Source organism: Saccopteryx leptura, chromosome 3 (genome assembly GCF_036850995.1).
Source record: "Saccopteryx leptura isolate mSacLep1 chromosome 3, mSacLep1_pri_phased_curated, whole genome shotgun sequence".
Classification (NCBI taxonomy): Eukaryota; Metazoa; Chordata; class Mammalia; order Chiroptera; family Emballonuridae; genus Saccopteryx; species Saccopteryx leptura.
In genome coordinates, this window is record NC_089505.1 from 171,889,650 (window position 1) to 171,917,093 (window position 27,444).

The 27,444-nt window shown below is 38.6% G+C and overlaps 1 protein-coding gene and 1 pseudogene across 6 annotated transcripts in view; both read left to right on the forward strand.

Moving 5' to 3' along the window:
* Positions 1-9,901: 9,901 nt before the first annotated feature.
* LOC136400349 (guanylate-binding protein 4-like) overlaps positions 9,902-27,444 on the forward strand; it is a 63,943-nt gene continuing 46,400 nt past the window's right edge. The window contains exons 1-4 of one of the 6 annotated variants that reach the window (XM_066376860.1): positions 9,902-10,193; positions 11,267-11,525; positions 20,524-20,719; positions 23,742-23,869. In XM_066376860.1, coding sequence (XP_066232957.1) covers positions 20,530-20,719; positions 23,742-23,869 — 318 coding nt within the window. In that variant the 5' untranslated portion in view covers positions 9,902-10,193; positions 11,267-11,525; positions 20,524-20,529. The remainder of the gene's footprint in view (positions 10,194-11,266; positions 11,526-20,523; positions 20,720-23,741; positions 23,870-27,444) is intronic. The other 5 variants (XM_066376861.1, XM_066376862.1, XM_066376863.1 and 2 more) reach the window with 5 other exon arrangements.
* LOC136397304 (cleavage and polyadenylation specificity factor subunit 5 pseudogene) lies at positions 26,204-26,721 on the forward strand (annotated as a pseudogene).

Consider the following 27,444-nt stretch of genomic DNA (forward strand, 5'->3'; position numbering starts at 1 on the left):
GATTGCTTGTAGCTCCAAAAAGGTTGCTGAGGGCCAGTCACAGGCAGGGTCTTCCATGGTCTGTGCTGGGTTCCTTCTAAGGAGTCCAAGCACTGCTACATTCAGTGGCCAGCTGCAGAGAGCAGTGGTCTAGGACCTAACAACCTTTGCTAATGGTGTGTACTAAAAAAAGGCCCTTAACATCTGGCCCAGTTAAAGCATGTTCTGCTTTCTGTGATCAGCACTGGCACAGCAGCTTATGTGCATTAGATACAGTGGAGCTTCACAGTCAACTGACCTGCCTACTGGCTCTCCTGGCCTGCTGGGCTAGATTCCACAAAAGGAAAGAAGACAGGCTTGGAGCATGGATATTTAATGTGTGGGTCCCATTAAGCTTATTATTGGATCTGATAGAAGGGCTTAGCCAATTTCTAGGGGCATAGTCAACCCCAGGAGAGGACTCTCTCAGTCTTCCTCCCTGAGATCAGGGTATCATCAGCTGTAAGAACATTTGCAGAGGAACTGTTAGCCACACTTTATCAGAACCTGTTGCTCACTTTGTTGGGGAGAAATAAAATTTGAGTATCCAGCAGTGGCTGAGATATTAAGCTCTATAGTAGAGGCCACATTCTCCATACTGAGCTGCTGACCAAAAAAACGCTGAAGTAGAGGGCCCCACTAACATTGTATTCCCAACCATAGCTGCTTTAAACCAACAAGCTTGCAACCTGTAGAGAAGATGGTTGGATGAGGCCGGTCTGTGCCCACATTACAGTCTTTCTACAGAAGACTTTGCGGAAAGACTAGGCAGCTGCAAGACGAGGTGAAGCAACTGAAAGTGGAGGTTAATGTTACATGGCTTTTGGTTTAATGGAGCTTCTGTCATATCTAAACAGGAGGAAAAAGCTGTTCTTTATATACTGATTGGCCCCTCCCACACTACACAGGCATTGAAAACACGGACACAAACAGCAAACATAGCAGTAGCTGCAGATAGGTAGCCCTCAGCAAGTTACAAAAACAATGGCTGATATCTGATGCCAACACAGAAGACTAAGAACCAACACAAATGGAACTGAGTGGCAGCACCACCCCTAGACTCAGCTGCCTACACAAGCAACACACCCAAAGAAGGAGTCTAGCAGATTACAGACACTGTGGAGAATAAATACACCCAATAAGACAGACGTAGCAGTGTGTAATACACATGATCAAGGTTGACCGTTAGAGCCATCCAGCCTGAAGGAATAACTGTACTCATGAAAGGACCAACTGCATTCAATACTCACATACAACAGGAAGAAAAATAGTGCCCACAAGAAGCATTCCTAGAGCAAGGAAAAGAGGTGGCCTGGAGGTCAGTACCACAGAACCCATTTTCCTCAAAAAGACACCACAAAAATTTCAAACAGAACTAACTAACACAAAGACAAAATGGACAAAGATATGCAACCCAAATGAATCAACATGAGAAATCTCCAAAAAAAGAACTAAATGAAATGGAAGTAATGACACTACTAGAAGCAAAGTTTATAATAATGAATTTTAGGGTGCTCAAGAATCATCGAGCAACAATGGATGGTCATAATGAGTACCTAATTAAAGAGATAGCAAGCATCAAAAAAGACACTGAAATCATAAAAAAGAACCTGTCAGAAATGACAAACACAATATCAGAAATGAAGACTGCACTAGATTAAAGCAATGGCAGGCTGGATGAAGCAAAGGATGGAATCTGCAATTTAGAAGACAAGATAACAGAAGCACAGAAACAGAGCAGTAAAATGAAAAGAGACACAAAAAGACTGAGGAAATTCTAAGATACCTCTGTGACAACATGAAGAGAAATAACATCCACATCATATTGGTTCCTGATGGAGAAGAGAACAAAGAAGAGATAGAGTGAATACCTGTTTGAAGAAATCAGTTGAACATTTTTCTAAAGTGATGAAGGAAAAAGTCACACAAGTTCAAGAAGCACAGAGAGTCCCATTAAAGAGGAACCAAAAGAGGTCTACACCAAGACACATCATAATTAAAATGCCAAAGTTAAATAGACAAAGAAAGAATACTAAAAGCTGCAAGAGCAAGGCAGTTAATTACCTACAGAGGAGCCCTCATAAGGATGACATCTAAATTCTGAACAGAAACACTTGAGACCAGAATGAATCAGCAAGAAACTTTCAAAGTGATGCAACACAAGAACCTACAACCAGACAACTTTATCCAGCAAGGTTATTATTTAAAAATGAAGGAGAAAGGAGAGAGGCAAGATGGCAGCGGAGTACACGGATGCACAGACGCCCAGCTCTCACCACCAAACTGGAATACAAATCAATTTAGGAAAAATCAGCATGAAAAACCAACTCTGAACTGCAAGAACAGCTCTCAAAAACCAAGGAGCAAAGAAGAAGCCACAACAATCCTGGTAGGGAGCGCCTGAATCTCCTCTGCTTACAGGAACGGAGGGGGAGGGGTGAGGCTGAGAGCCCAGAGGGGAACTCACACAGGGAAAAGAGCAGAAACTACTGCTCACAGCCACTTGCCTGGCGACCAGGGAGCAAGGTGTGTTGAAAAGACCAGCTTATCTCCAAGTGGAAATGACAGGGAGAAGGACAGACTGTGAGGGGCTAAGGAATGCAGGAAATGAACTAAAAAAGCTGACTCATCCATGCTGGAGGCAGCCATAGCTGGGGGAGGAACTGAACCTTTCACAAAACAGAGCTGAATTGCTTCTGGATCACAGATCTCTGGACATCTATCCAGCTCCAATCAGCACAACAAGACACAGCTGAAAACAAGAAGTGGGGAGGAGGGGCAGTAACTCAGGTCTCCATGGAGATCTGAGATACACCTCCCCCTACTGAAGCTGAGAAAACACCCAGCCCCCAGTGAGATTAGCTGGCTAAAGAGGCCTTCAGAGTCTCAGGTTACACCCATCACATTCCTGGATACAGTTTCAAGGAAGCTCCCTGCTGAGATCAGTAAACAAGACTATCACGTGTTAAGAAAACAAACAAATCAAGACTTCAAAGCTGCCCAAATCCGAAAGTGGATTACAGATAATAGCTGATACTAACCCAAGAAGATCTAGAAATAACACAACTGAAAACTGGAGGCAGACAACACCAAGCCTAGACTCAACCAACTCTACAAATAAAACACCCAAACACAATGAGAAGACAAAGAAGTGCAATGCAAATGAAACCACAAGTGACACCTTCAGGAGATGAACTGAGTGGTATGGAAATAATCAAACTTCCAGATGCGGAGTTCAAAATAATGATTATAAAAATGCTTAGGGATCTTAGAACAACAATGGATGGTCACTATGAACACCTAAATAAAGAAATAGCAAGTATAAAAAAGAATCAGTTGGAGATGAAAAATACAATATCAGAAATAAAGACCACAATGGAAGGAATTAAAAACAGGATAGACAGAGCTGAGGATCAAATCAGCGAGTTGGAGGACAACTGGAATGAAGGCATGAAAGCAGAGAAGAAAAGAGAAAAGAGACTCAAAAGGTCAGAGGAAACTCTTAGAGAGCTCTGACAACATGAAGAGAAATAACATCCGCATCATAGGGGTTCCTGAAGAAGAAGAAAAGGAACAAGGGAGAGAGACTTTGTTCAATCATATCATAACTGAAAACTTCCCTAAATTAATGCAAGAGAAACTCTCACAAGTCCAAGAAGCACAGAGGACTCCATTAAAGAGAAACCCAAAGAAACCCACACCAAGACACATCATAATTAAAATACCAAAGATAAGCGATAAAGAGAAAATATTAAAAGCTGCAAGAGAAAAAAAAGTTATCACCTACAAAGGAGCCGCCATAAGGATGACATCCGACTTCTCAACAGAAACACTTGAGGCCAGAAGGGAATGGCAAGAAATATTCAAAGTAATGCAGAACAAGAACCTACAACCAAGACTACTTTATCCAGCAAGGCTATTGTTTAAAATCAAAGGAGAAATAAAAAGCTTCCCAGACAAAAAGCAACTCAAGGAGTTCATTACAACCAAACCAATGCTGCAGGAAATGTTAAGGGGCCTGTTGTAAACAGATCAAAGTGGGAAAAGAATACAGCAAAAAAGGAATACACCTTTAAAGAAGAAAATGGCAATAAACAACTACATATCAATAATAACCTTAAATGTAAATGGATTAAATGATTCTATCAAAAGACATAAGGTACCTGCGTGGTTAAGAAAACAGGACCCATACATATGTTGTCTACAAGAGACACACCTTAGAACAAAATACACACATAGATTGAAGATAAAAGGATGGAAAAAAACATTTCATGCAAACGAAAATGAAAAAAAAGCTGGGGTAGCATACTTCTATCAGACAAATTGGACTTTAAAACAAAGGATATAGTAAGAGATAAAGAAGGCCACTACATAATGATAAAGGGAGTAATCCAACAGGAAGATATAACTATTATAAATATCTATGCACCTAATACAGGAGCACCCAAATATATAAAGCAGACTTTGACATATTTAAAGGGTGAGATCAACAGCAATACTATAATAGTAGGGGATTTCAATACCCCACTAACATCACTAGATAGATCCTCAAGAAAGAAAATTAACAAAGAAACAGCAGACTTATTGTAAACACTAGATCAACTCGATTTAATAGATATCTTCAGAACCTTTCACCCTAAAGCAGCAGAATATACATTCTTTTCAAGTGCTCATGGTACATTCTCTAGGATAGACCACATGTTAGGGCACAAAAGTGCTCTCAACAAGTTTAAGAAGACTGAAATCATATCAAGCACTTTCTCTGATCACAACAGCATGAAACTAGAAATGAATCACAGCAGAAAAGCTCAAAAATTCTCAAACACATGGAAACTAAATAGCAGGTTGTTAAATAACGAATGGATTAAGAATGAGATCAAAGAAGAAATAAAAAAATTCCTAGAAACGAATGACAATGAGCATACAACAACTCAAAATTTATGGGACACAGCGAAAGCAGTGCTGAGAGGGAAGTTCATAGCACTACAGGCACATTTTCAGAAGCTAGAAAAAGCTCAAATAAACAACACTGCATCTGAAAGAATTAGAAAAAGAACAGCAAGTAAGCCCAAATGTAGTAGAAGGAAGGAAATAATATAGGTCAGAGCAGAAATAAATGACATAGAGGCTAAAAAAACAATACAGAGGATCAATGAATCAAGGAGCTGGTTCTTTGAAAAGGTAAACAAGATTGATGAACCTTTAAGTAGACTCACCAAGAAAAAGAGAGAGAGGACTCAAATAAATAAAATTAGAAAAGAGAGAGGAGAAATAACAACTGACACAACAGAAATACAAAATATTGTAAGAAAATACTATGAAGAACTGTATGCCAAAAAACTAGACAACCTAGATGAAATGGACAAATTCCTTGAAACATACAATCTTCCAAAAATCAATCTGGAAGAATCAGAAAACCTAAACAGACCGATTACACCAAATGAGATCGAAACAGTTATCAAAAAACTCCCAACAAAGAAAAGTCCAGGGCCCGATGGCTTCACAACGGAATTCTTCCAAATATTCAAAGAAGAACTAACTCCTATCCTTCTCAAACTATTTCAAAAAATTCAAGAGGAAGGAAGACTTCCAACCTCCTTTTATGAGGCGAGCATAATTCTGATTCCAAAACCAGGCAAAGACAACACAAAGAAAGAAAATTATAGGCCAATATCTCTGATGAGTATAGATGCTAAAATCCTCAACAAAATATTAGCAAACCAATCCAACAATATACGGAAGAAAACATACACCATGATCAAGTGGGATTTATTCTGGGGAGGCAAGACTGGTACAATATTTGTAAATCAATCAATGTGATTCATCACATAAACAAAAAGTAGGAGAAAAACCATATGATAATTTCAATAGATGCAGAAAAAGCATTTGATAAAGTCTAGCACCCATTCATGATCAAAACTCTCAGCAAAGTGGGAATACAGGGAACATACCTCAACATGATAAAAGCCATCTATGAGAAACCCACAGCCAACATCATACTCAATGGGAAAAAATTAAAAGCAATACCTTTAAGATCAGGAACAAGGCAGGGGTGCCCCCTTTCACCACTCTTATTTAACATGGTCCTGGAAGTCCTAGAAACAGCAATCAGACAGGAAGAAGAAATAAAAGGCATTCAAGTTGGAAAAGAAGAAGTAAAACTATCATTATTTGCAGATGATATGATATTGTATATAGAAAACCCTAAAGTCTCAGTCAAAAAGCTACTGGACCTGATAAATGAATTTAGCAAAGTGGCAGGATATAAAATCAATACTCAGAAATCAGAGGCATTTTTATACACCAACAATGAACAGTCAGAAAGAGAAATTAAGGAAACAATCCCCTTCACAAAAAAATAAAGTACCTAGGAGTAAACTTAACCAAGGAGACTAAAGACTTGTACTTGGAAAATTACAAAGCATTGATAAAAGAAATCAAGGAAGATACAAACAAGTGGAAGCATATACCGTGCTCATGGTTAGGAAGAATAAACATCATTAAAATGTCTATATTACCCAAAGCAATCTATAAATTCAATGCAATACCAATTAAAATGCCAATGACATACTTCAAAGATATAGACCACATATTCCAAAAATTTATATGGAACCAAAAGAGGACACGAATAGCCTCAGCAATCTTAAAAAAGAAGAATAAAGTGGGAGGTATCACACTTCCTGATATCAAGTTATACTACAAGGCCGTTGTACTCAAAACAGCCTGGTGCTGGCATAAGAACAGGCATATAGATCAATGGAACAGAACAGAGAACCCAGAAATAAACCCACAGTTCTATGGACAACTGATATTTGACAAAGGAGGTAAGGAAATACAATGGAGTAAAAACAGCTTCTTTAACAAATGGTGTTGGGAAAATTGGACAGCTACCTGCAAAAAAATGAAACTAGATCACCAGCTTACACCACTCACAAAAATAAACTCAAAATGGATAAAAGACTTAAATGTAGGCCGTGAAACCATAAGCATCTTAGAAGAAAACATAGGCAGTAAGCTCTCCAACATCTCTCAGAGCAATATATTTGCTGATTTATCTCCACGGGGAAGTGAAATAAAAGACAGGATAAACAAATGGGACTATATCAAACTAAAAAGCTTTTGCACAGCTAAAGACAACAAGAGCAGAATAAAAAGACAAACTACACAATGGGAGAACATATTTGACAATACGTCTGATAAGGGGATAATAACCAAAATTTATAAAGAACTTGTAAATCTCAACACCAGGAAGACAAACAATCCAATCCAAGAATGGGCAAAAGAGATGAATAGACACTTCTCCAAAGAGGACATACAGATGGCCAATAGGCATATGAAAAAATGCTCAACATCACTAATCATTAGAGAAATGCAAATTAAAACCACAATGAGATATCACCTCACACCAGTCAGAATGGCACTCATCAACAAAACAACACAGAATAAGTGCTGGCGAGGATGTGGAGAAAAGGGAACCCTCCTGCACTGCTGGTGGGAATGCAGACTGGTGCAGCCACTGTGGAAAACAGTATGAAGATTCCTCAAAAAACTGAAAATCGAACTGCCTTTTGACCCAGCTATCCCACTTTTAGGAATATACCCCAAGGACACCATAGAATGGCTCCAAAAGGAGAAATGCACCCCCATGTTTGTGGCAGCATTGTTCACAATAGCGAAGATCTGGAAACAGCCCAAGTGTCCATCAGAGGACAAGTGGATTAAAAAGCTTTGGTACATATATACTATGGAATACTACTCAGCCATAAGAAATGATGACATCGGATCATTTACAATAACATGGATGGACCTTGATAACATTATATGGAGTGAAATAAGTAAATCAGAAAAAAAACTAAGAACTATATGAATCCATACATAGAAGGGACATAAAAATGAGACTCAGAGACATGAACAAGAATGTGATGGCAACAGGGGTGGGGGGTGGAGGGAGGGGGGAGGGGGTGAAGAAGGAGAGAGGGGTTGGGGGAGGGGAAGGGCACAAAGAAAACCAGATAGAAGGTGACAGAAGACAATTTAACTTTGGGGGAGGGGTATACAGCACAATCAAATGTCAAAATAATCTAGAGATGTTTTCTCTCAACATATGTACCCTGATTTATCAGTGTCGCTGCATTAAATTTAATAAATAAATTTAAAAAAAAAAGGAGAAATGAAAAGTTTCCCAAACAAACAAACAAAAAGAACTCAAGGAATTCATTACAGCCAAGCTAGTACTGCAAGGAATGTTAAGGGTCCTGTTGTAAAAAGAGAAAAGAAAAAAAATAAAAATTAAATAAAAGCATATAAAACAATTCTATGCTAAATTATTCCAATGAGATACAGAACTATTGTTACTCCTAACTCTGTTTCTTATATCTTGTTTTGGGCTATTAGTTTTACATATTTATTATAAATTACATCTATATATGTAACAACCCCAAAAATACACACTGATAGTTATTAGTTTGTATGATTTTATGTCTTTTAAAGAGGCTGAAAGTGAAAAAATAAATATATAGGGCTTATTATATTAACATTCTCTTTTACAATTTCTGGTTTTCTTTTTTTTTTTTTTTTTACAGAGACAGAGAGACAGTCAGAAAGAGGGATAGATACATTGTGACACCTTAGTTTTCATTGATTGCTTTCTCATATGTGCCTTGGCCATGGGTCTTCAGCTGACCAATTAACCCCTTGCTCGAGCCAGCAACCTTGGGTCCAAGCTGGTGAGCTTTGCTCAAACCAGATGAGCCTGTGCTCAAGCTGGAAAACTTGGGGTCTCGAACCTGGGTCCTCCGCATCCCAGTCTGATACTCTATCCACTGCGCCACCGCCTGGTCAGGCAATTTCTGCTTTTCTTTATTCTTGTAAGTTCAAGTTAATATCAAATGTAATATCTTCATTTCAATAGGCTTTGCATCCACCTATCCATTGTATTCTGTTATTGTTAAATAAGTTATAATTATGTATAGTATACATAATTTTATATTATCAACCCTGTAATATATTTATGTACATATTTTCACATATAATTGCTTTTTAATTTATTTTTAAGAAAAGTTGACTTAGGGTGATGAATGTACAATACAATATAGAGATGTTATATTAGATAAATGTACAACTAAAACCTATAATTTTTAACCAATGTCTCCCCAAAATTCAATAAAAATATTTTAAAAAGACAATTGCTTTTCAAATCAGTTAAGAGAAGAAAGGAAAGAGAACTGCATTTATACTGTCTTTTATAATTACATAATACCCTTACTGTGCTCTTTGTTTTCTATATTGATTTGTATTACTATCTGGGGTCCTTTACTTCCTGATTGGAAAACCTCCTTTTGTATTTTCTGTAAAGTCAATCTGCTAACAATCAAGTGTCTTCAAGTTCCCACACTCTGTTTCAAACAAAGTCAGTTCTTTGAGGAGAGCTTCAGAGATCTCTGTGTTTAGGGACTGCCTTTCACCCTGGACAAATATCTCTGAGCCACTGCTCCCTCTTCTGGTCAGAGGTGCTGGCCTCTGGACTTCTCCACTTGCTTCTCCCAGCTTGGAAAACCCATCCTACTAGTGAGCCAGAGTGGGGTGCTTAAGCCCACAGATCTCAGCCCACTATGTGTGGGCTAAAGCCTTCACTCTAAGACGGGGCTGGGTGGAGTTAGTTGCCCCCAGCTTCTGGTCACACAAACCAGGAGTTTAGTTTCTGCAACTCAGTGTTGGAGGGGATGAGATATACTGGTGGCCTGCCCCTCCCAGTGAGAAACCTCGCCCTGCTTGAACGATGGGAGAAGAGGGAGCTCCCATGTTGACCATGCCTATCAGGATTGGAGCTTTTGTCAAACTGAACTATATTGCTCACAAAAATTAGAGGATATTTAAAAATGATTATGAAGCAATAAAATAACCCCTAATTTTTGTGAGCAGTATAGTTGTGAAATCTTGTGAAACCCATGTTCCCTCCCATTGGCAGGGCTCTCAGCAATTCCTTTTATGGTTGTTATTGCTTTGTACTCTGTACTTTCGGTTTCACATTACTGTAAATCCTCTGCTTCTACTTTAAGCATGTTAGGAAATTGGTGAAGCCCAATGACATCGGTCAAGTGAATTAAAAGTCCAATCATCCGGTAAAAGAGAAGTAACAGAAACCACTTCAACCTAAACTGAGGAGGAAAAAGCAGGTAAGAACTTTATTTTCTCATCAAAGCTGCTTTCTTTCCACCTCTAAACGATCTATACTCTAAAATAGGGAGCCCAGGATAAGGTTGGGGCAGGGGTGGGAAGGATTTACAAGGTCAGTTTTTTTTTTCTAAAAGATGACCAGCCTGAAGACAGGTTGCAGCTGAGCCCAGCGTGTGACAGGAGGTTGGGTGAAATCCTGACACTATCAGGTGGCAGGGCATCCCTAGTGCCCTGCTGTGTATTCGTAGAATTAAGCACCAGAAGATATTGGGCTAAACTAAAAAATTGAAATGCATTCATTGCATTGTCTTTCTCTCTTCCAACATTATCTGTGTTGGCTGCAGACACAGATTACCATTGTGTTTAATGGAAATTGCTTAATTCGAATCTGACTGCAGCTAAGAAACTGAAAGGGCTACAAAGATGTTATTTTCCTGAGAAATAAAGCATAGTAAATGAGATGCTCTGTACATAGCCACCCAGCACTGTTTCAGACCATGAAAGAAAAATCTGAATCCCAGAGTGAAAGAAGAAATTTCAGGAACACACTATACTTTTTAATCATACATATGAACTTTATTTCAAAGTAGATTCCTTCTTTTTGATGTAATCCAGGTTCTGGTTGCCAGATGGGAACAATGTTGGGGGCTGGGTGAAAAGGAAAGGGGACCTAAGAAGTACGAACTGGCAGTTACAGAACAGTCACAGGGATGTAGAGTACAGCATAGGGAATATAGTCAATATATTGTAATGATTATGCAGCTGTCATGTGGGTACTAGAACTATGGGGGGAATCACTTCTTAAGTTATATAAATGTCTAACCACTATGGGGTACACGTAAAGCTAATATAATATTGAATGTTAACTGTAATTGAAAACTAAATTTTTTAAATGAAATAAAAAATAGCTCTCGTTCACTAGATCCAATTTTTTAAGGGCAACTTCCTTTTCACCACAGTAGGCAAAAGGTGGCCCCACTGCTTTACTAAAAATTTTCTCTCTAAAGAATCTCTGTGGTACATCCCTAAAATCAACATTTTGATCACCTGACCTTTCTGTGCTCTCTTGCAGTTTTATTCTTGCTTTCCAGGAACTCTGCCTCTGAAATCCTTTCATCATCTACTTTTCAGACAGCAAAAAAAGTGCCTGGCCCTTGATTTCAATTTGGGGTCTTATCAAACCAACCAATAACTGCTTGGCTGAAATATCTGACATGATTTTCAGCTTCTAAACAGAACCGTTGGTATCCAGAGGACCAGACACAGGAGGAATTTGCAAAGCAGGGACGAGGACAACTGATAACTTGTCCCATCTGCAGCACCCGAGATATGTAAGTTCGCCCCTAAACTTGGTCTTCCATGTGCATGTTTGTGAAACATCAGCAGCAACTACCCATGCCCAAATGCACCCCAATTTGGAGTGCAGGCCCCGTATTGGCCAGCAGGGAGGCAGTTGGAGGCTAGAACCTGAGCCAGGCTGCAGGAGCTCCACACCTCTGGATCAGAGGCTACATACAGCAAGGTGACCAGAGCAACTGCACTTTGTAACCGGGATGAGCTGCCCTCATGCACACACCCAGGGCTACACGAAAGCCCTGCAGAGGAGGAAGAGAAACACAACCTAGTTCAAATGCCCAAAAGGGCTGAAGTCCTTCCCGAGACTGATGGAGTAAACCCCATCTGCATGCTGAGTAGCTGGGTGGAGTCACTTCCTCCACCTTCTTTCTTTCTCAGTCTCAGGCTCTCCCTACTCCCCCCAACCCAACACTGGATGCCATGCACTGGAGCAACTACAAGAAAAGTGGCTCTTAATTCACAAACAATTTAAATCTTAAAAGATTGACTCTGGTTATTTTTTGTATTAACAATACTTAATATTTCAAAGACAGTATAAACCTGTGTTATATAGAATAAATCAACCTCACTCTCATTGATCAACTGTTAAAAATAACTATAAGACCTGATAGTGTTTGTTTATCATGCATTGTTTTTCTGTGTGGTCCACACAAGAATGTACCAGAATATATGAGACACTTGCTGAGAAGCCAGGGCTGGGCTAGTGCTCACCATCACTGCAGGTGACTGACTGTCCTGAAGAGCAAACTTTGGAAACCATCTAATTCTACCATAAAATAGACTATTTCATTTTACTTGTTTATTTGAGGTCAATAGATTTTGGGTTGAGTATTTCAATATATTTACATTTAAAATTTTTTTGTTAACTCATCTATGCCGCTATAAATTTTATATATTGAATCCAAGAAGCATACTCTGTAATTTTTCTTGCTTGTAACACAGCAGGAAAAGGCTCACGATTTACTCCCTGCTCTGCTCCCAATCACCTGTGTAAAAGAGAAATGGTACAAACTCTGTTAAACAAATTTATGTTATTTTCTGGCAAAAAGATTTTAAACACCTTATTATTTCTTGGCAATTTGCAGTTTACTGAATGTATTAAAACATTTTAACACATTGCCTAACTAACTTGCTTATTGTTAAAACACTACATTAATCTTTGAAAATACTTTTTTATTATTGAGAGCCTAGCTGTTACTAGTCTGTACAAGAATGAATTGGACAGGTTTTCTTGCTTTACCTGTAACACTGATAAGAAGATGAAGGCTCACAGAGCTAACTGTCCCTTTTCAAGGTCTCACTGACAGAAGTTATTCAAACCCTGGGTGTGAACCCTGGGGGCCACTCCAGCACCTGTGCTCTGAGACCCAGGACTGTGCCGGGTCCCTCCCAGAGGGCTTCCCTCTACCGTGTCTCCTCTCAGCTGTTACTACAGGGCCCTTCCTGCCTGCTCATCCTCCTCATGGGATGTATCCTCCCACTGGCTTGTGCCTGAGGAAAGAAGGGTCACTGTTTCAGTCCAAAGTCAAATCTTCACCATCATTCAGAATTTCTTAGACACTCAATTTTTCATCAATACTTATATAAGATTCAATAAGTAACACATGATTTTAAAAGCATTACAAATTTTATCATATATAAGCTATTCCCGGGTTACAAATGAGATAGCTCCTTAGGTTTCTTCTTAAGTTGAATTTGTATGTTAGTTGTAACAGGTGCATTTACCTGTAGTAAATGCAACTGAGACAGATATTTGTCTCAATATAGTATGTACTTTTACCTTTCTCTGCATATAAATACTTAAACATTTTCAAATACAATCTTAAACAATCTTGATAATGCAGAAGGTGATGGACTTGTTGGAGTGGATGGGACTGATGATAGAGAGTCAGGGTTTAATTTTGCTACTGCAGTCAGTTCTGTTTTTGTTTGTTTGTTTTTTCAGGTTTACTAAGGTTTTTTGTCTTTTTGGTTTTTTTTAATTTATTTATTAAATTTAATGCAGTGACATTGATAAATCAGGGTACATATGTTGAGAGAAAACATCTCTAGATTATTTTGACATCTGATTGTGTTGTATAACCCTCCCCCAAAGTTAAATTGTCTTCTGTCACCTTCTATCTGGTTTTCTTTGTGCCCCTCCCCTCGCCCAACCCCTCTTTTCTTCTTCGCCCCATCCCCCCTCCCTCCACCCCCCACCCCTGTTGCCATCACATTCTTGTTCATGTCTCTGAGTCTCATTTTTATGTCCCTTCTATGTATGGATTCATATAGTTCTTAGTTTTTTTTCTGATTTACTTATTTCACTCCATATAATGTTATCAAGGTCCATCCATGTTATTGTAAAAGATCCGATGTCATCATTTCTTATGGCTGAGTAGTATTCCATAGTATATATGTACCAAAGCTTTTTAATCCACTTGTCCTCTGATGGACACTTGGGCTGTTTCCAGATCTTCGCTATTGTGAACAATGCTGCCACAAACATGGGGGTGTATATCTCCTTTTGGAGCCGTTCTATGGTGTCCTTGGGGTATATTCCTAAAAGTGGGATAGCTGGGTCAAAAGGCAGTTCGATTTTCAGTTTTTTGAGGAATCTTCATACTGTTTTCCACAGTGGCTGCACCAGTCTGCATTCCCACCAGCAGTGCAGGAGGGTTCCCTTTTCTCCACATCCTCACCAGCACTTATTCTGTGTTGTTTTGTTGATGAGCGCCATTCTGACTGGTGTGAGGTGATATCTCATTGTGGTTTTAATTTGCATTTCTCTAATGATTAGTGATGTTGAGCATTTTTTCATATGCCTATTGGCCATCTGTATGTCCTTTTCGGAGAAGTGTCTATTCATCTCTTTTGCCCATTCTTGGATTGGATTGTTTGTCTTCCTGGTGTTGAGATTTACAAGTTCTTTATAAATTTTGGTTATTAACCCCTTATCAGACGTATTGTCAAATATGTTCTCCCATTGTGTAGTTGTCTTTTTATTCTGCTCTTGTTGTCTTTAGCTGTGCAAAAGCTTTTTAGTTTGATATAGTCCCATTTGTTTATCCTGTCTTTTATTTCACTTCCCCGTGGAGATAAATCCGCAAATATATTGCTCCGAGAGATGTTGGAGAGCTTACTGCCTATGTTTTCTTCTAAGATGCTTATGGTTTCACGGCCTACATTTAAGTCTTTTATCCATTTTGAGTTTATTTTTGTGAGTGGTGTAAGCTGGTGATCTAGTTTCATTTTTTTGCAGGTAGCTGTCCAATTTTCCCAACACCATTTGTTAAAGAAGCTGTTTTTACTCCATTGTATTTCCTTACCTCCTTTGTCAAATATCAGTTGTCCATAGAACTGTGGGTTTATTTCTGGGTTCTCTGTTCTGTTCCATTGATCTATATGCCTGTTCTTATGCCAGTACCAGGCTGTTTTGAGTACAATGGCCTTGTAGTATAACTTGATATCAGGAAGTGTGATACCTCCCACTTTATTCTTCTTTTTTAAGATTGCTGAGGCTATTTGTTCCCTTTGGTTCCATATAAATTTTTGGAATATGTGGTCTATATCTTTGAAGTATGTCATTGGTATTTTAATTGGTATTGCATTGAATTTATAGATTGCTTTGGGTAATATAGACATTTTAATGATGTTTATTCTTCCTAACCATGAGCACGGTATATGCTTCCACTTGTTTGTATCTTCCTTGATTTCTTTTATCAATGCTTTGTAATTTTCCAAGTACAAGTCTTTAGTCTCCTTGGTTAAGTTTACTCCTAGGTACTTTATTTTTTTGTGAAGGGGATTGTTTCCTTAATTTCTCTTTCTGACTGTTCATTGTTGGTGTATAAAAATGCCTCTGATTTCTGAGTATTGATTTTATATCCTGCCACTTTGCTAAATTCATTTATCAGGTCCAGTAGCTTTTTGACTGAGACTTTAGGGTTTTCTATATACAATATCATATCATCTGCAAATAATGATAGTTTTACTTCTTCTTTTCCAACTTGAATGCCTTTTATTTCTTCTTCCTGTCTGATTGCTGTGGCTAGGACTTCCAGGACTATGTTAAATAAGAGTGGTGATAGGGGGCACCCCTGCCTTGTTCCTGATCTTAAGGGTATTGCTTTTAATTTTTTCCCATTGAGTATGATGTTGGCTGTGGGTTTCTCATAGATGGTTTTTATCATGTTGAGGTATGTTCCCTGTATTCCCACTTTGCTGAGAGTTTTGATCATGAATGGGTGCTGGACTTTATCAAATGCTTTTTCTGCATCTATTGAAATTATCATATGGTTTTTCTCCTTCTTTTTGTTTATGTGATGAATCACATTGATTGATTTACGAATATTGTACCAGCCTTGCCTCCCCAGTATAAATCCCACTTGATCATGGTGTATGATTTTTTCCATATATTGTTGGATTCGGTTTGCTAATATTTTGTTGAGGATTTTAGCATTTATATTCATCAGAGATATTGGCCTATAATTTTCTTTCTTTGTGTTGTCTTTGCCTGGTTTTGGAATCAGAATTATGCTCGCCTCATAAAAGGAGGTTGGAAGTCTTCCTTTCTCTTGAATTTTTTGAAATAGTTTGAGAAGGATAGGAGTTAGTTCTTCTTTGAATATTTGGAAGAATTCCGTTGTGAAGCCATCGGGCCCTGGACTTTTCTTTGTTGGGAGTTTTTTGATAACTGTTTCGATCTCATTTGGTGTAATCGGTCTGTTTAGGTTTTCTGATTCTTCCAGATTGATTTTTGGAAGATTGTATGTTTCAAGGAATTTGTCCATTTCATCTAGGTTGTCTAGTTTTTTGGCATACAGTTCTTCATAGTATTTTCTTACAATATTTTGTATTTCTGTTGTGTCAGTTGTTATTTCTCCTCTCTCATTTCTAATTTTATTTATTTGAGTCCTCTCTCTCTTTTTCTTGATGAGTCTAGTTAAAGGTTCATCAATCTTGTTTACCTTTTCAAAGAACCAGCTCCTTGATTCATTGATCCTCTGTATTGTTTTTTTAGCCTCTATGTCATTTATTTCTGCTCTGACCTATATTATTTCCTTCCTTCTACTACATTTGGGCTTACTTGCTGTTCTTTTTCTAATTCTTTCAGATGCAGTGTTAAGTTGTTTATTTGAGCTTTTTCTAGCTTCTGAAAATGTGCCTGTAGTGCTATGAACTTCCCTCTCAGCACTGCTTTCGCTGTGTCCCATAAATTTTGAGTTGTTGTATGCTCATTGTCATTCGTTTCTAGGAATTTTTTTATTTCTTCTTTGATCTCATTCTTAATCCATTCGTTATTTAACAACCTGCTATTTAGTTTCCATGTGTTTGAGAATTTTTGAGCTTTTCTGCTGTGATTCATTTCTAGTTTCATGCTGTTGTGATCAGAGAAAGTGCTTGATATGATTTCAGTCTTCTTAAACTTGTTGAGAGCACTTTTGTGCCCTAATATGTGGTCTATCCTAGAGAATGTACCATGAGCACTTGAAAAGAATGTATATTCTGCTGCTTTAGGGTGAAAGGTTCTGAAGATATCTATTAAATCGAGTTGATCTAGTGTTTACAATAAGTCTGCTGTTTCTTTGTTAATTTTCTTTCTTGAGGATCTATCTAGTGATGTTAGTGGGGTATTGAAATCCCCTACTATTATAATATTGCTGTTGATCTCGCCCTTTAAATACGTCAAAGTCTGCTTTATATATTTGGGTGCTCCTGTATTAGGTGCATAGATATTTATAATAGTTATATCTTCCTGTTGGATTACTCCCTTTATCATTATGTAGTGGCCTTCTTTATCTCTTACTATATCCTTTGTTTTAAAGTCCAATTTGTCTGATAGAAGTATGCTACCCCAGCTTTTTTTTCATTTCCATTTGCATGAAATGTTTTTTTCCATCCTTTTACCTTCGATCTATGTGTATCTTTTGTTCTAAGGTGTGTATCTTGTAGACAACGTATGTATGGGTCCTGTTCTCTTATCCACGCAACTACCCTATGTCTTTTGATTTACATTTAAGGTTATTATTGATAAGTAGTTGTTTATTGCCATTTTCTTCTTTAAAGGTGTATTCCTTTTTTGCTGTATTCTTTTCCCACTTTGATCTGTTTACAACAGGCCCCTTAACATTTCCTGCAGCATTGGTTTGGTTGTAATGAATTCCTTGAGTTGTTTTTGTCTGGGAAGCTTTTTATTTCTCCTTTGATTTTAAACGATAGCCTTGCTGGATAAAGTAGTCTTGGTTGTAGGTTCTTGTTCTGCATTACTTTGAATATTTCTTGCCATTCCCTTCTGGCCTCAAGTGTTTCTGTTGAGAAGTCAGATGTCATCCTTATGGGGGCTCCTTTGTAGGTGATAACTTTTTTTTCCTCTTGCAGCTTTTAATATTTTCTCTTTATCGCTTAGCTTTGGTATTTTAATTATGATGTGTCTTGGTGTAGGTTTCTTTGGGTTTCTCTTTAATGGATTCCTCTGTGCTTCTTGGACTTGTGAGAGTTTCTCTTGCATTAATTTAGGGAAGTTTTCAGCTATGATATGATTGAACAAAGTCTCTCTCCCTTGTTCCTTTTCTTCTTCTTCAGGAACCCCTATGATGCGGATGTTATTTCTCTTCATGTTGTCACAGAGCTCTCTTAGAGTTTCCTCTGACCTTTTGAGTCTCTTTTCTCTTTTCTTCTCTGCTTTCATGCCTTCATTCCAGTTGTCCTCCTACTCGCTGATTTGATCCTCAGCTCTATCTATCCTGTTTTTAATTCCTTCCATTGTGGTCTTTATTTCTGATATTGTATTTGTCATCTCCGACTGATTCTTTTTTATACTTGCTATTTTTTATTTAGGTGTTCATAATGACCATCCATTGTTTTTCTAAGATCCCTGAGCATCCTTAGAATCATTATTTTGAACTCCGCATCTGGAAGTTTGATTATTTCCATATCACTCAGTTCATCTCCTGAAGGTATCTCTTGTGGTTTCATTTGCATTGCACTTCTTTGTCTTCTCATTGTCTGTTTTTGGGTGTTTTATTTGTAGAGTTGGTTGAGTCTAGACTTGGTGTTGTCTGCCTTCAGTTTTCAGTTGTGTTATTTCTAGGTCTTCTTTGGTTGGTATCAGCTGTTATCTGTAATCCACTTTCGGATTTGGGCAGCTTTGATTTGTTTGTTTTCTTAACACGTGATAGTCTTGTTTACTGATCTCAGTAGGGGGCTTCCTTGAAACTGTATCCAGGAATGGGATGGCTGTAACCTGAGACTCTAAGGCCTCTTCCACCAACTAATCTCTCTGGGGGCAGGGTGTTTTCTCAGCTTCAGTAGGGGGAGGTGTATCTCAGATCTCCATGGAGACCTGAGTTACTGCCCCTCCTCCCCACTTCTTGTTTTCAGCTGTGTCTTGTTGCGCTGATTGGAGCTGGATAGATGTCCAGAGATCTCTGATTCGGAAGCAATTCAGCTCTGTTTTGTGAAAGGTTCAGTTCCTCCCCCAGCTCTGGCCACCTCCAGCATGGATGAGTCAGCTTTTTTAGGTCGTCTCCTTCATTCATTACGCCCTCACAGTCTGTCCCTCTCTTTTTCCTTTCCATTTGGGAGATAAGCTGGTCTTTTCAACATACCTCACTCCCTGGTTACCAGGCAAGTGGCTGTGAGCAGTAGTTTCTGCTCTTTTCCCTTGTGAGAGATCCCCTCTGGGCTCTCAGCCTCACCCCCCCCCATTCCTGTAAGCAGGGGAGATTCAGGTGCTCACTACCAGGTTTGTTGTGGCTTCTTCTTTGCTCCTTGGTTTTTGAGAGCTGTTCTTGTAGTTCAGAGTTGGTTTTTCATGCTGATTTTTTCTAAATTGATTTGTATTCCAGTTTGGTGGTGAGAGCTGAGCATCTGTGTGTCCACCTACTCCACTGCCATCTTTTTTCCCCCCTACTACAGTCAGTTCTTGAAGTAGGCATCAGGAAGTTTTGTCCATAGCTTTTCTTTTTCTCATCATAAATGGCCCTGTAGCATCTCAGGCCTTCAGGAACTGTAAACGGTGGTGAATCTCCACGTATCAGGATCTTGCTCTTCTAACTTTACCATTCCTGGTGCAGAGATGAAAAGCATCAGCTAACTCTTTTATAAAAAACATTTTCCGTTCTGAATTTTCTAAGTTTCTGTTTTCTTTCCTAAATACTGCTCTAGTTCCATAGTTCTTCATTGGTTAGTTCTTTGCCATGGGAGTCGAGTAATTCTATGATATCATTTTTACTGATGACCAGCTGAAGTTGATTACCAATATCCCTATGGTGCCTCAATCATGAGACAAGTTATAAGTAAGTTGAATGACTTAGGGTCACAGACCACATTTATTTCTCTTTCTCTGAGAGGTCTTCCCTGACCACATTGTAAAAACCCAGCCCTCATGCTCCCTATCCCAGTCCCTGCTCATTTTCTCCTGAGCACCTTCCATCCTTGAATATACACATGTGCTTGTTGCTTATTTGCTTTCTTTATCTGTCTCCTCCCACTAGAGTAGAGCCCCATGAGGCATGGTATCATTTTGTTCAGCACTTGATACTGAGCACCTAGAATAGTGCCCAGCATGTGGTAAGTACTCAGGAAATAGATGAGGCTAAGGAGAAAACAAATCATTCTGGATCCCCAGATCTCTTCTCTGGTCACCCCTCATCTCCTGCATGTCCTATTCTCCCTCTCCTCACCCCAATATGTTCATGTTCTCAAGGTTCCATCATCAGAGTTTTGTTCTTCTCAATCTATTCCCTTTATGCATCACATGGGCAAGGTTGTGTTAGGGTTCAATAATGGATTAATTAGACAATGTACATAAAGAATCTGTACCAATCCATTACACACTAGGCTAAATACTTACATTTTAATACCATACAAAATATAGGAAACTGATATATGAGCTCCAGAAGTATAAAGCTGATATGCAAATGACTTGTGTAACCATTAGATCTGACTTTGAGATATTGTATTGTACTGAGTTGTTCCTCTGGGTTACAGCTTACCATGGCATCTGGATCCACTAGAACGGGCCCCATCTGTCTGGTGGAAAACCAGGAAAATCAGCTGACAGTCAATACAAAAGCACTGGAGATTCTTAACAAAATCTCCCAGCCTGTGGTGGTGGTGGCCATCGCAGGGCTGTATCGGACAGGAAAATCCTTCCTAATGAACCTTCTGGCAGGACAGAACCATGGTGAGTGTTGTTCTGGGTCCAGGGCCATTTGTTTAGAAACAATGATAACACAGGCTGATCACACCTCTTTCAGTGGCCCTCTTAAGGAAGAATTCCTCCCACTGCAGGAAATTATTAATTCTCATTTCCAAATTTATAATTTCAACCCATCTGTCCACAAAAATCTCACTCATTTGTTCAGTGATAAAGAGTTCCAGACCCTATTAAAGGCCAACCCTATTAGTTATCTACTGGGAACCTCAGCTTCAGAAGTTATTCTTTTCCTTTCTCCTACATCAATTCTTCCTTAAACTAGAGGGTAATTTTGGTAGCATACAAATATTGTTCAATGTTTCCCATTTAAAAAAGGAGATAGAACAAACAGGAGTATATTCTGTATACCCCATATCTCAGTGGGGTTACCTTCTAACTGTTCCCTTCATTTCATAGAAAAATTTGATGAATTATACCCCCTTTCTCTCTCTTTCTCTGACAGAAACAGAGAGACTCAGAGAGAGGGACAGATAGAGACAGACAGACAGGAAGGGAGAGAGATGAGAAGCATCAATTATTCACTGTAGCATCTTAGTTATTCATTGATTGGGGGAACTACAACAGAGCAAGTGACCCCTTGCTCAAGCCAATGACCTTAGGCTCAAGCCAATGACCTTGGACTTCAAGCCAACAACCTTTGGGCTCAAGCCAGCCACCATGGGTCATGTCTATGATCCCACACTCAAGCCAGCGACTCCACGCTCAACCGGATGAGCCCACACTCAAGCCGACAACCTCGGTGTTTTGAATCTGAATCCTCCACATTCCAGTCTGATGATCTATCCACTGTGCCACTGCCTGGTCAGGCTTTCATCCTTTTTTTAATATATAAACCTTACTACATATAAAAAGATGCATACCCCCCAAAAAAATAAATTAAATAAATAAAAAGATGCATACCAAACATTTACAGTAAGTTTAATACATATAAAGTGATCATTTGTATAACCATTGCCAAGATCAAGAAATAAAACATCAGTAACACATAAGAGCCCAAATTATGCCCTCTTACACCTCCCTCCAACTCATCAATGTCTTTTGATTCTGCATGGTGCATTCTTTCATTCTTCCTTATTGAAAAATGGTTATATTTTTTTCTATCAGGTTGCCTTTATTGGTTCTATTTGATTTTTAAAAAAATTTGGCTTTATCTTGTTAGGAATTTCTGTCTATAAACATAACACACCCTTTTTTGCTGATGTCTTCCTCTATGACTCAGTGGCTCAGCATTCTTAGGGGAATGAACCTCTGACCACTAAATTATAAGGATCCCTTGAGAATCTCTCATTCTCTCTCCCTCTTTCTCTCTCTCTCTCTTGCTCTCTCGCTCTCTCTCTCTCTGATTCTCTATCTCCTCCAGCTTTTCCTTTCTTTCATTTTCTCCTCTCTTCTTTTTGCTTCCCAATTCCCTGTTAGCTTCTAACAAAATATTTTGTCATTGCAATCCTTTTAGAAGAATTCTTTACCACAAACCAGTTGAAGACACTTTTGACTTCCTTCCCCTGAACTATTTAATAAATTATTTTTTGACGGATTAAATGTTTGAGAGTGATCAGCCAAGGAGTTTCAAAAATATCCTTTATATTCTATTTAAGATAACATCAGGTCATTACAAGGTGATTTTCCATTGCTGAGGAAGTCTCTACCTTGTTAAAACACAAAGACTGCAGTTTTACTACCCCACTGATATCACAGAAAGAATAAAAAGAAAGTCTTTTGCACCCAGTCAAATTCCATGAGCATGACCGGGTCATTACTCTCTATCTTCTTGTTGATAACTTGCTTTAGGTGTTTCTTACCTCCCATAACTGAGCAATGAGCTGAAGTTATAACTTGTCTTTCCTTCTTGGAGGAATGAAAACTTCAGATTATTCTGTATTAACCAGAAATCAAATAAAGACTCACCTCTAGAAGAATGTAGGCATGTCATGCTTTATAGCCTCTTTATGAGGAACACTCTGAATATAAACATTTAATGGCCTGAACCATGATAAATCTACCTCCCCTGGTATTTCATCATATTCCATTCTAGTCCTCATAAGCATTGACATATAACAAATCGTCACAATCCTGGACATCTGTCCAGAACAAGAGTTATCATCAGCAGGTTCCTGGGCACATACCTCATATCTTCAACCACTGTGTGTTTAATTTCACCTTGGAAAAAGGATCTAGAATATCTCAAAGGTCTTTTCTGCTTTCTCTCCACTTTTTCTTCACCTGAGACATGAGCAAAGAGCTGATGATTTGTTGAAGAAGAGAAAATATTGAGGAAAATACAGAGGTGAAGGGAAAGAAAAAATCCCGCAAATGTTGATGTATCATCCAGGTCCTGGTAGGACATAGATGACCCACTCAGGGGTATTGAAGAGCACTAAATGGGGTACTGTTTACGATGGCATAGGCACCACACAAGAAACTAATGGAGGGGTGAAGATGCAGCCAAAAAGTGGCAACAGCAATGGCCAGGTAGACACTATAACTTCTACAGCCAGAAGAGGCAAGCAAAATGTGAATAACAGAATGGGGCAAACAACAGAGATATAGGATGGAGCTAAATGAAAGGGCTGTGACTCAAAGTAGAGGACCAGCAACACAGGGACACTGTGGTTAACAGCGGGGAAGTGAAGGGAACAAATTGCTTGACCTCTGGTCTTATGCTGGAGCCTCCCACTAGTTAACTTCCATCACAATCTGAAGAACAAGGGAACTTTTCAGTGTCACATAAAAATATAAAGGTCAATAGAGTTTATATTAAATATTAATGTGACATAGCTTGAACTACTGATATAAAGTTATAGGGGACAGAAAGTGGTTCTTGAAAAAGTCCTTAATCTATATAAAGGCTGGATTAGCTGTTTTTGCTGAAATAGAAGTGAATTTCATTCCAGCCAGATAATCACATGCCAACAAGTTTACCCAAGTGTAACCCATACGCAGCCTGGACTATCTGCTGTTACTATATAGTGTTTTCTCCTCTTCTTTGAAGGTTTCCCTCTGGGCTCCACAGTGCAGTCTGAAACCAAGGGCATCTGGATGTGGTGTGTACCCCACCCCTCCAAGCAGAACCACACACTGGTCCTTCTGGATACTGAGGGCCTGGGTGATGTGGAAAAGGTAAGGCAGAGAATCTTCTTTGTTCTTAATTCTCCATTTACATTTTAATTTGCCACCTCCACTCAACTTTTATGACATATTTTTCTAAACTAAAAATGTAATTAAGAACTATGAGATTAATTTCTGTTTGGTTGAATTTACTTTCTTGGTACACTCAATACTTTGGTTAGGAATAGATATTTTTATTTTTACACTGAGACAAAAATTAATTACTTATTGAGCAGCTGCGTCCAGGGCTTTGTGTTAAGTACTACAGATACGGCAGTGAATGAAGTAAAGACTCAGAGCCTTGTTGAGGAGATAAGTAATATGCAGTGTTATCAGAACAGAGTACCATGGATGCAGCTATGGAGAACCTAACCCAGTCATTCTGGAGGAACCTATAACCCATGGGATATACCAGTTAAGGCTGTGAGATTAATGGGGTTGGCAGTAAAACCTATGAAAGTCAGTTGCAGTAAAATAATCTACTTAAATAATCTTTAGAAAAGCTTCAGCTACACCAAGAATATTCAGTATTTGAAGATGAATTCTGAACTGACTTCTATTAAACCATGAGTTAGACCCATCAAAAGCACTATTTTGGGATACTATAAGTGTATTCTAACTATAATGTAAGTTAAAATTCAACTTTTTCTCTTTATTTATATTAGTGTGAGTCTAAATTAAAAGTATCCCGAATGCATATTGGGTTTCCATTACTGCAATAATAATAATAATGAGAGAGTAGCGGAATGAATTTAGAAAATCTGAATTTAAAAAGTACTCATTAATCAGCTTAGTGAAACCCAAGATGGTCTACTGACATCTAATAGACCAGCAGTTCTCAACCTGTGGGTCGCGACCCTGGTGGGGTCGCCTAAAGCCATCGGAAAATACATAATGCATATCAGATATTTACATTCCGAATCATAACTGTAGCAAAATTACAGTTATGAAGTAGCCACCAAAATTATTTTTTGGTTTGCGGTCACCGCAACATGAGGAACTGTATTGCGGGGTCACGGCATTAGAAAGGTTGAGAACCACTGTAACAGATTGTAGTTTGCACAAACCTTCCTTTTTTATGTAATCACACTTGTCAAGGAAACAAGAACACACCAAATTGAACTACTAAAAGAAGAACTACTTGCTGCCTTTACAACATAGTGTATTTCGGAGTATCTGATTCTATTGCAAAGTCACTCATGACTTACTCTGAATCTTGTTTTCAGCATCATCATCTACTCTCACCGCCCACAGACAACCACTGCTTCAATCAATTGAAATAATTGCATAATACCTTTATATGGCCACACTTTCTGACAGTTCTGATTGGTTTCTATTGTTCCTTCCACCTACATGGTCTCTTTCTCTCCCAATACCACATTCTGTCAGTTCTTCAAAGTCCAGCTGTTTTCAACCTAATGGGATTGTTTTGCTCTCAGACAAATCACTTCTTGCTAGAAAAGTAGAATACTTTTCTGAATTTTGCATTTCCCCTTTGTCTTTTATGTTATACCCTTGGGCTTCACTTCTGACAGTTTATCACCTTGGATACATCTGCATGTTTCCATGTACATCTGCCCTTCCATCATGTCATCCAGGGAGGTCAGGGACTGCATTATAGAACTTTATATCCATGAAAGCCGACATAGTATCTAGCTTTTTTTTTTAGATACAAAATGAGTAGTTTTAGAATTTAATTGAATAGCATTTGTGTCCCCAATAAACCTTTGATTGGGAAAATATTTCAACAGAATCATTGCCCAATTGTTATAATAGATTTCTATGTTCTAGGCACTGTATTAAACAATTGGCACATGCTCACAATGTGTTCACTTTGGCTAATAGCTAAAGAAAGTCAGGTCATAGCAGAGTCAATGTCAATACCCAAATGAGGTATGAACTCAACATTATCTGCACAGTTTATGTTTTTACTCCACTCTTCAGTTGTAGCAGAGCTGACATAGTGCATGAGCAGCTGAATGAGTGAATGAAGAGTACACACCTAACTCACTACCTCCTGTCTCCAGAGGCTCCTGCTGCCCTCCTGATGTGCATACACTTCCCCTTGCGCTGAAAGTTAATGGCGGGCAGCGGTTGAGAAGTGGGATGCTGATAACCACTGCCCATACAGGGCAGTGTCCCTGCCTCCCGCATTCCACTTGTGGTCTGTGCTCGCCAGGTGTGAGCTTATAGGGTTAACAGCTAGCAGACAGGCTAGACCCCAAGACGTGGCAAAAGTGGGGCGTAACAACACATACATTCAAAAGATCAAGTCCCCCCACCTTATAGCACAGAATCAACCTGGACTTTCTTACCAATTATATTTTTGATACACAGAGCCCCTCTATGAGGACAGCTGTTGCAGCCACGTTTCAATCCACGAGGGAGGAATTTGATAAAATTAGATGAGGACGATTATAGAAGGGGTCTGATTGTACACAAGTACTGGCTCCCCAAGTGTTACTTTACAGCTGGGAACAACTTTCTTCAAAACATGGTGGTGAACTGAACCCAGATGAAGATAAACTCGGTGGATGAAAATGCTTAATGACAGAGAAAATAAGTTGTTAGCTGAGGTACTGCAAGTCGGATCATTGATAACTACATTGGTTACAGCTTGAAACTGAATTTTAAGCCTCCTTAGTATCCATATATTTCTTCACATATTACAAAAACATAAAACACACACACACAAAAAGTTGTTTTTGGTTCAAATTCAAGAGAAAGGCTTGTTAGCAGTTCCTAAAATGTATAAGCCAGTAAATGCAACATTTTCTGAATGGTAAGACAGTGCACCAGGGTATGGACCCATCATTTCTAGTCTCCCTCAGCTTTTGAGAGGGTTCAGTTTCGTATATAACTGAATTCCCACACAGGGAGAAGTAAAAGAGCTGTCTCTGTCTATCTCAATACACTTGTTCTGGCTTCTTGAAGGAAATAGTAAACCTACGGAAACTTAAACCTAATGTATCCTGCAGCATTAGGAGAGGGTACAAAGGCACTTTTTAACAGGACAGTCTTTTGATAAATAAGTTTTTAATCATACCTCTTCAGGAACTAACAGTCTTCAATTGCACATTCCAATTCTCTACATACTAAATACAAAATAGTGTTTAAATGAGCTCTTCACTGACATCTTTCTGGCTACCTTCCATGTTACAGGTTTGCTTATAAATAATAGCCCCCTTTTGTATTGTATAACCGCAATCTTTGCTGTGTTGTTTTCTGCAGTAATGCAAGCAGTGTCTGTTCTATATAAAACTAATGAACACTGGGAAATATTCAGTAGTTAAGGGAAAAAATGAAAAACTTTTACACAAATGTTTTCAATTATATTTAGCTTTGATTTTTTTTTTTGAAAAAAAGTAAAATTTATTTTTCTAAATGATGACGACCTGTGATTCTTTAAAAAACAAAGTAATATTTAAAATGGCATTACGATGGTTCTGTACATAAAACTGTACTTTTAACAGCAGATCTGAATTGTTAACATTTCCTTACCTTGTACCTACCTGGCACTGAGTGCTTCACTTACCACTTTGGATATAGAAGGGTTCCACAGAGTTAGCACTTTATTTGGATTAAAC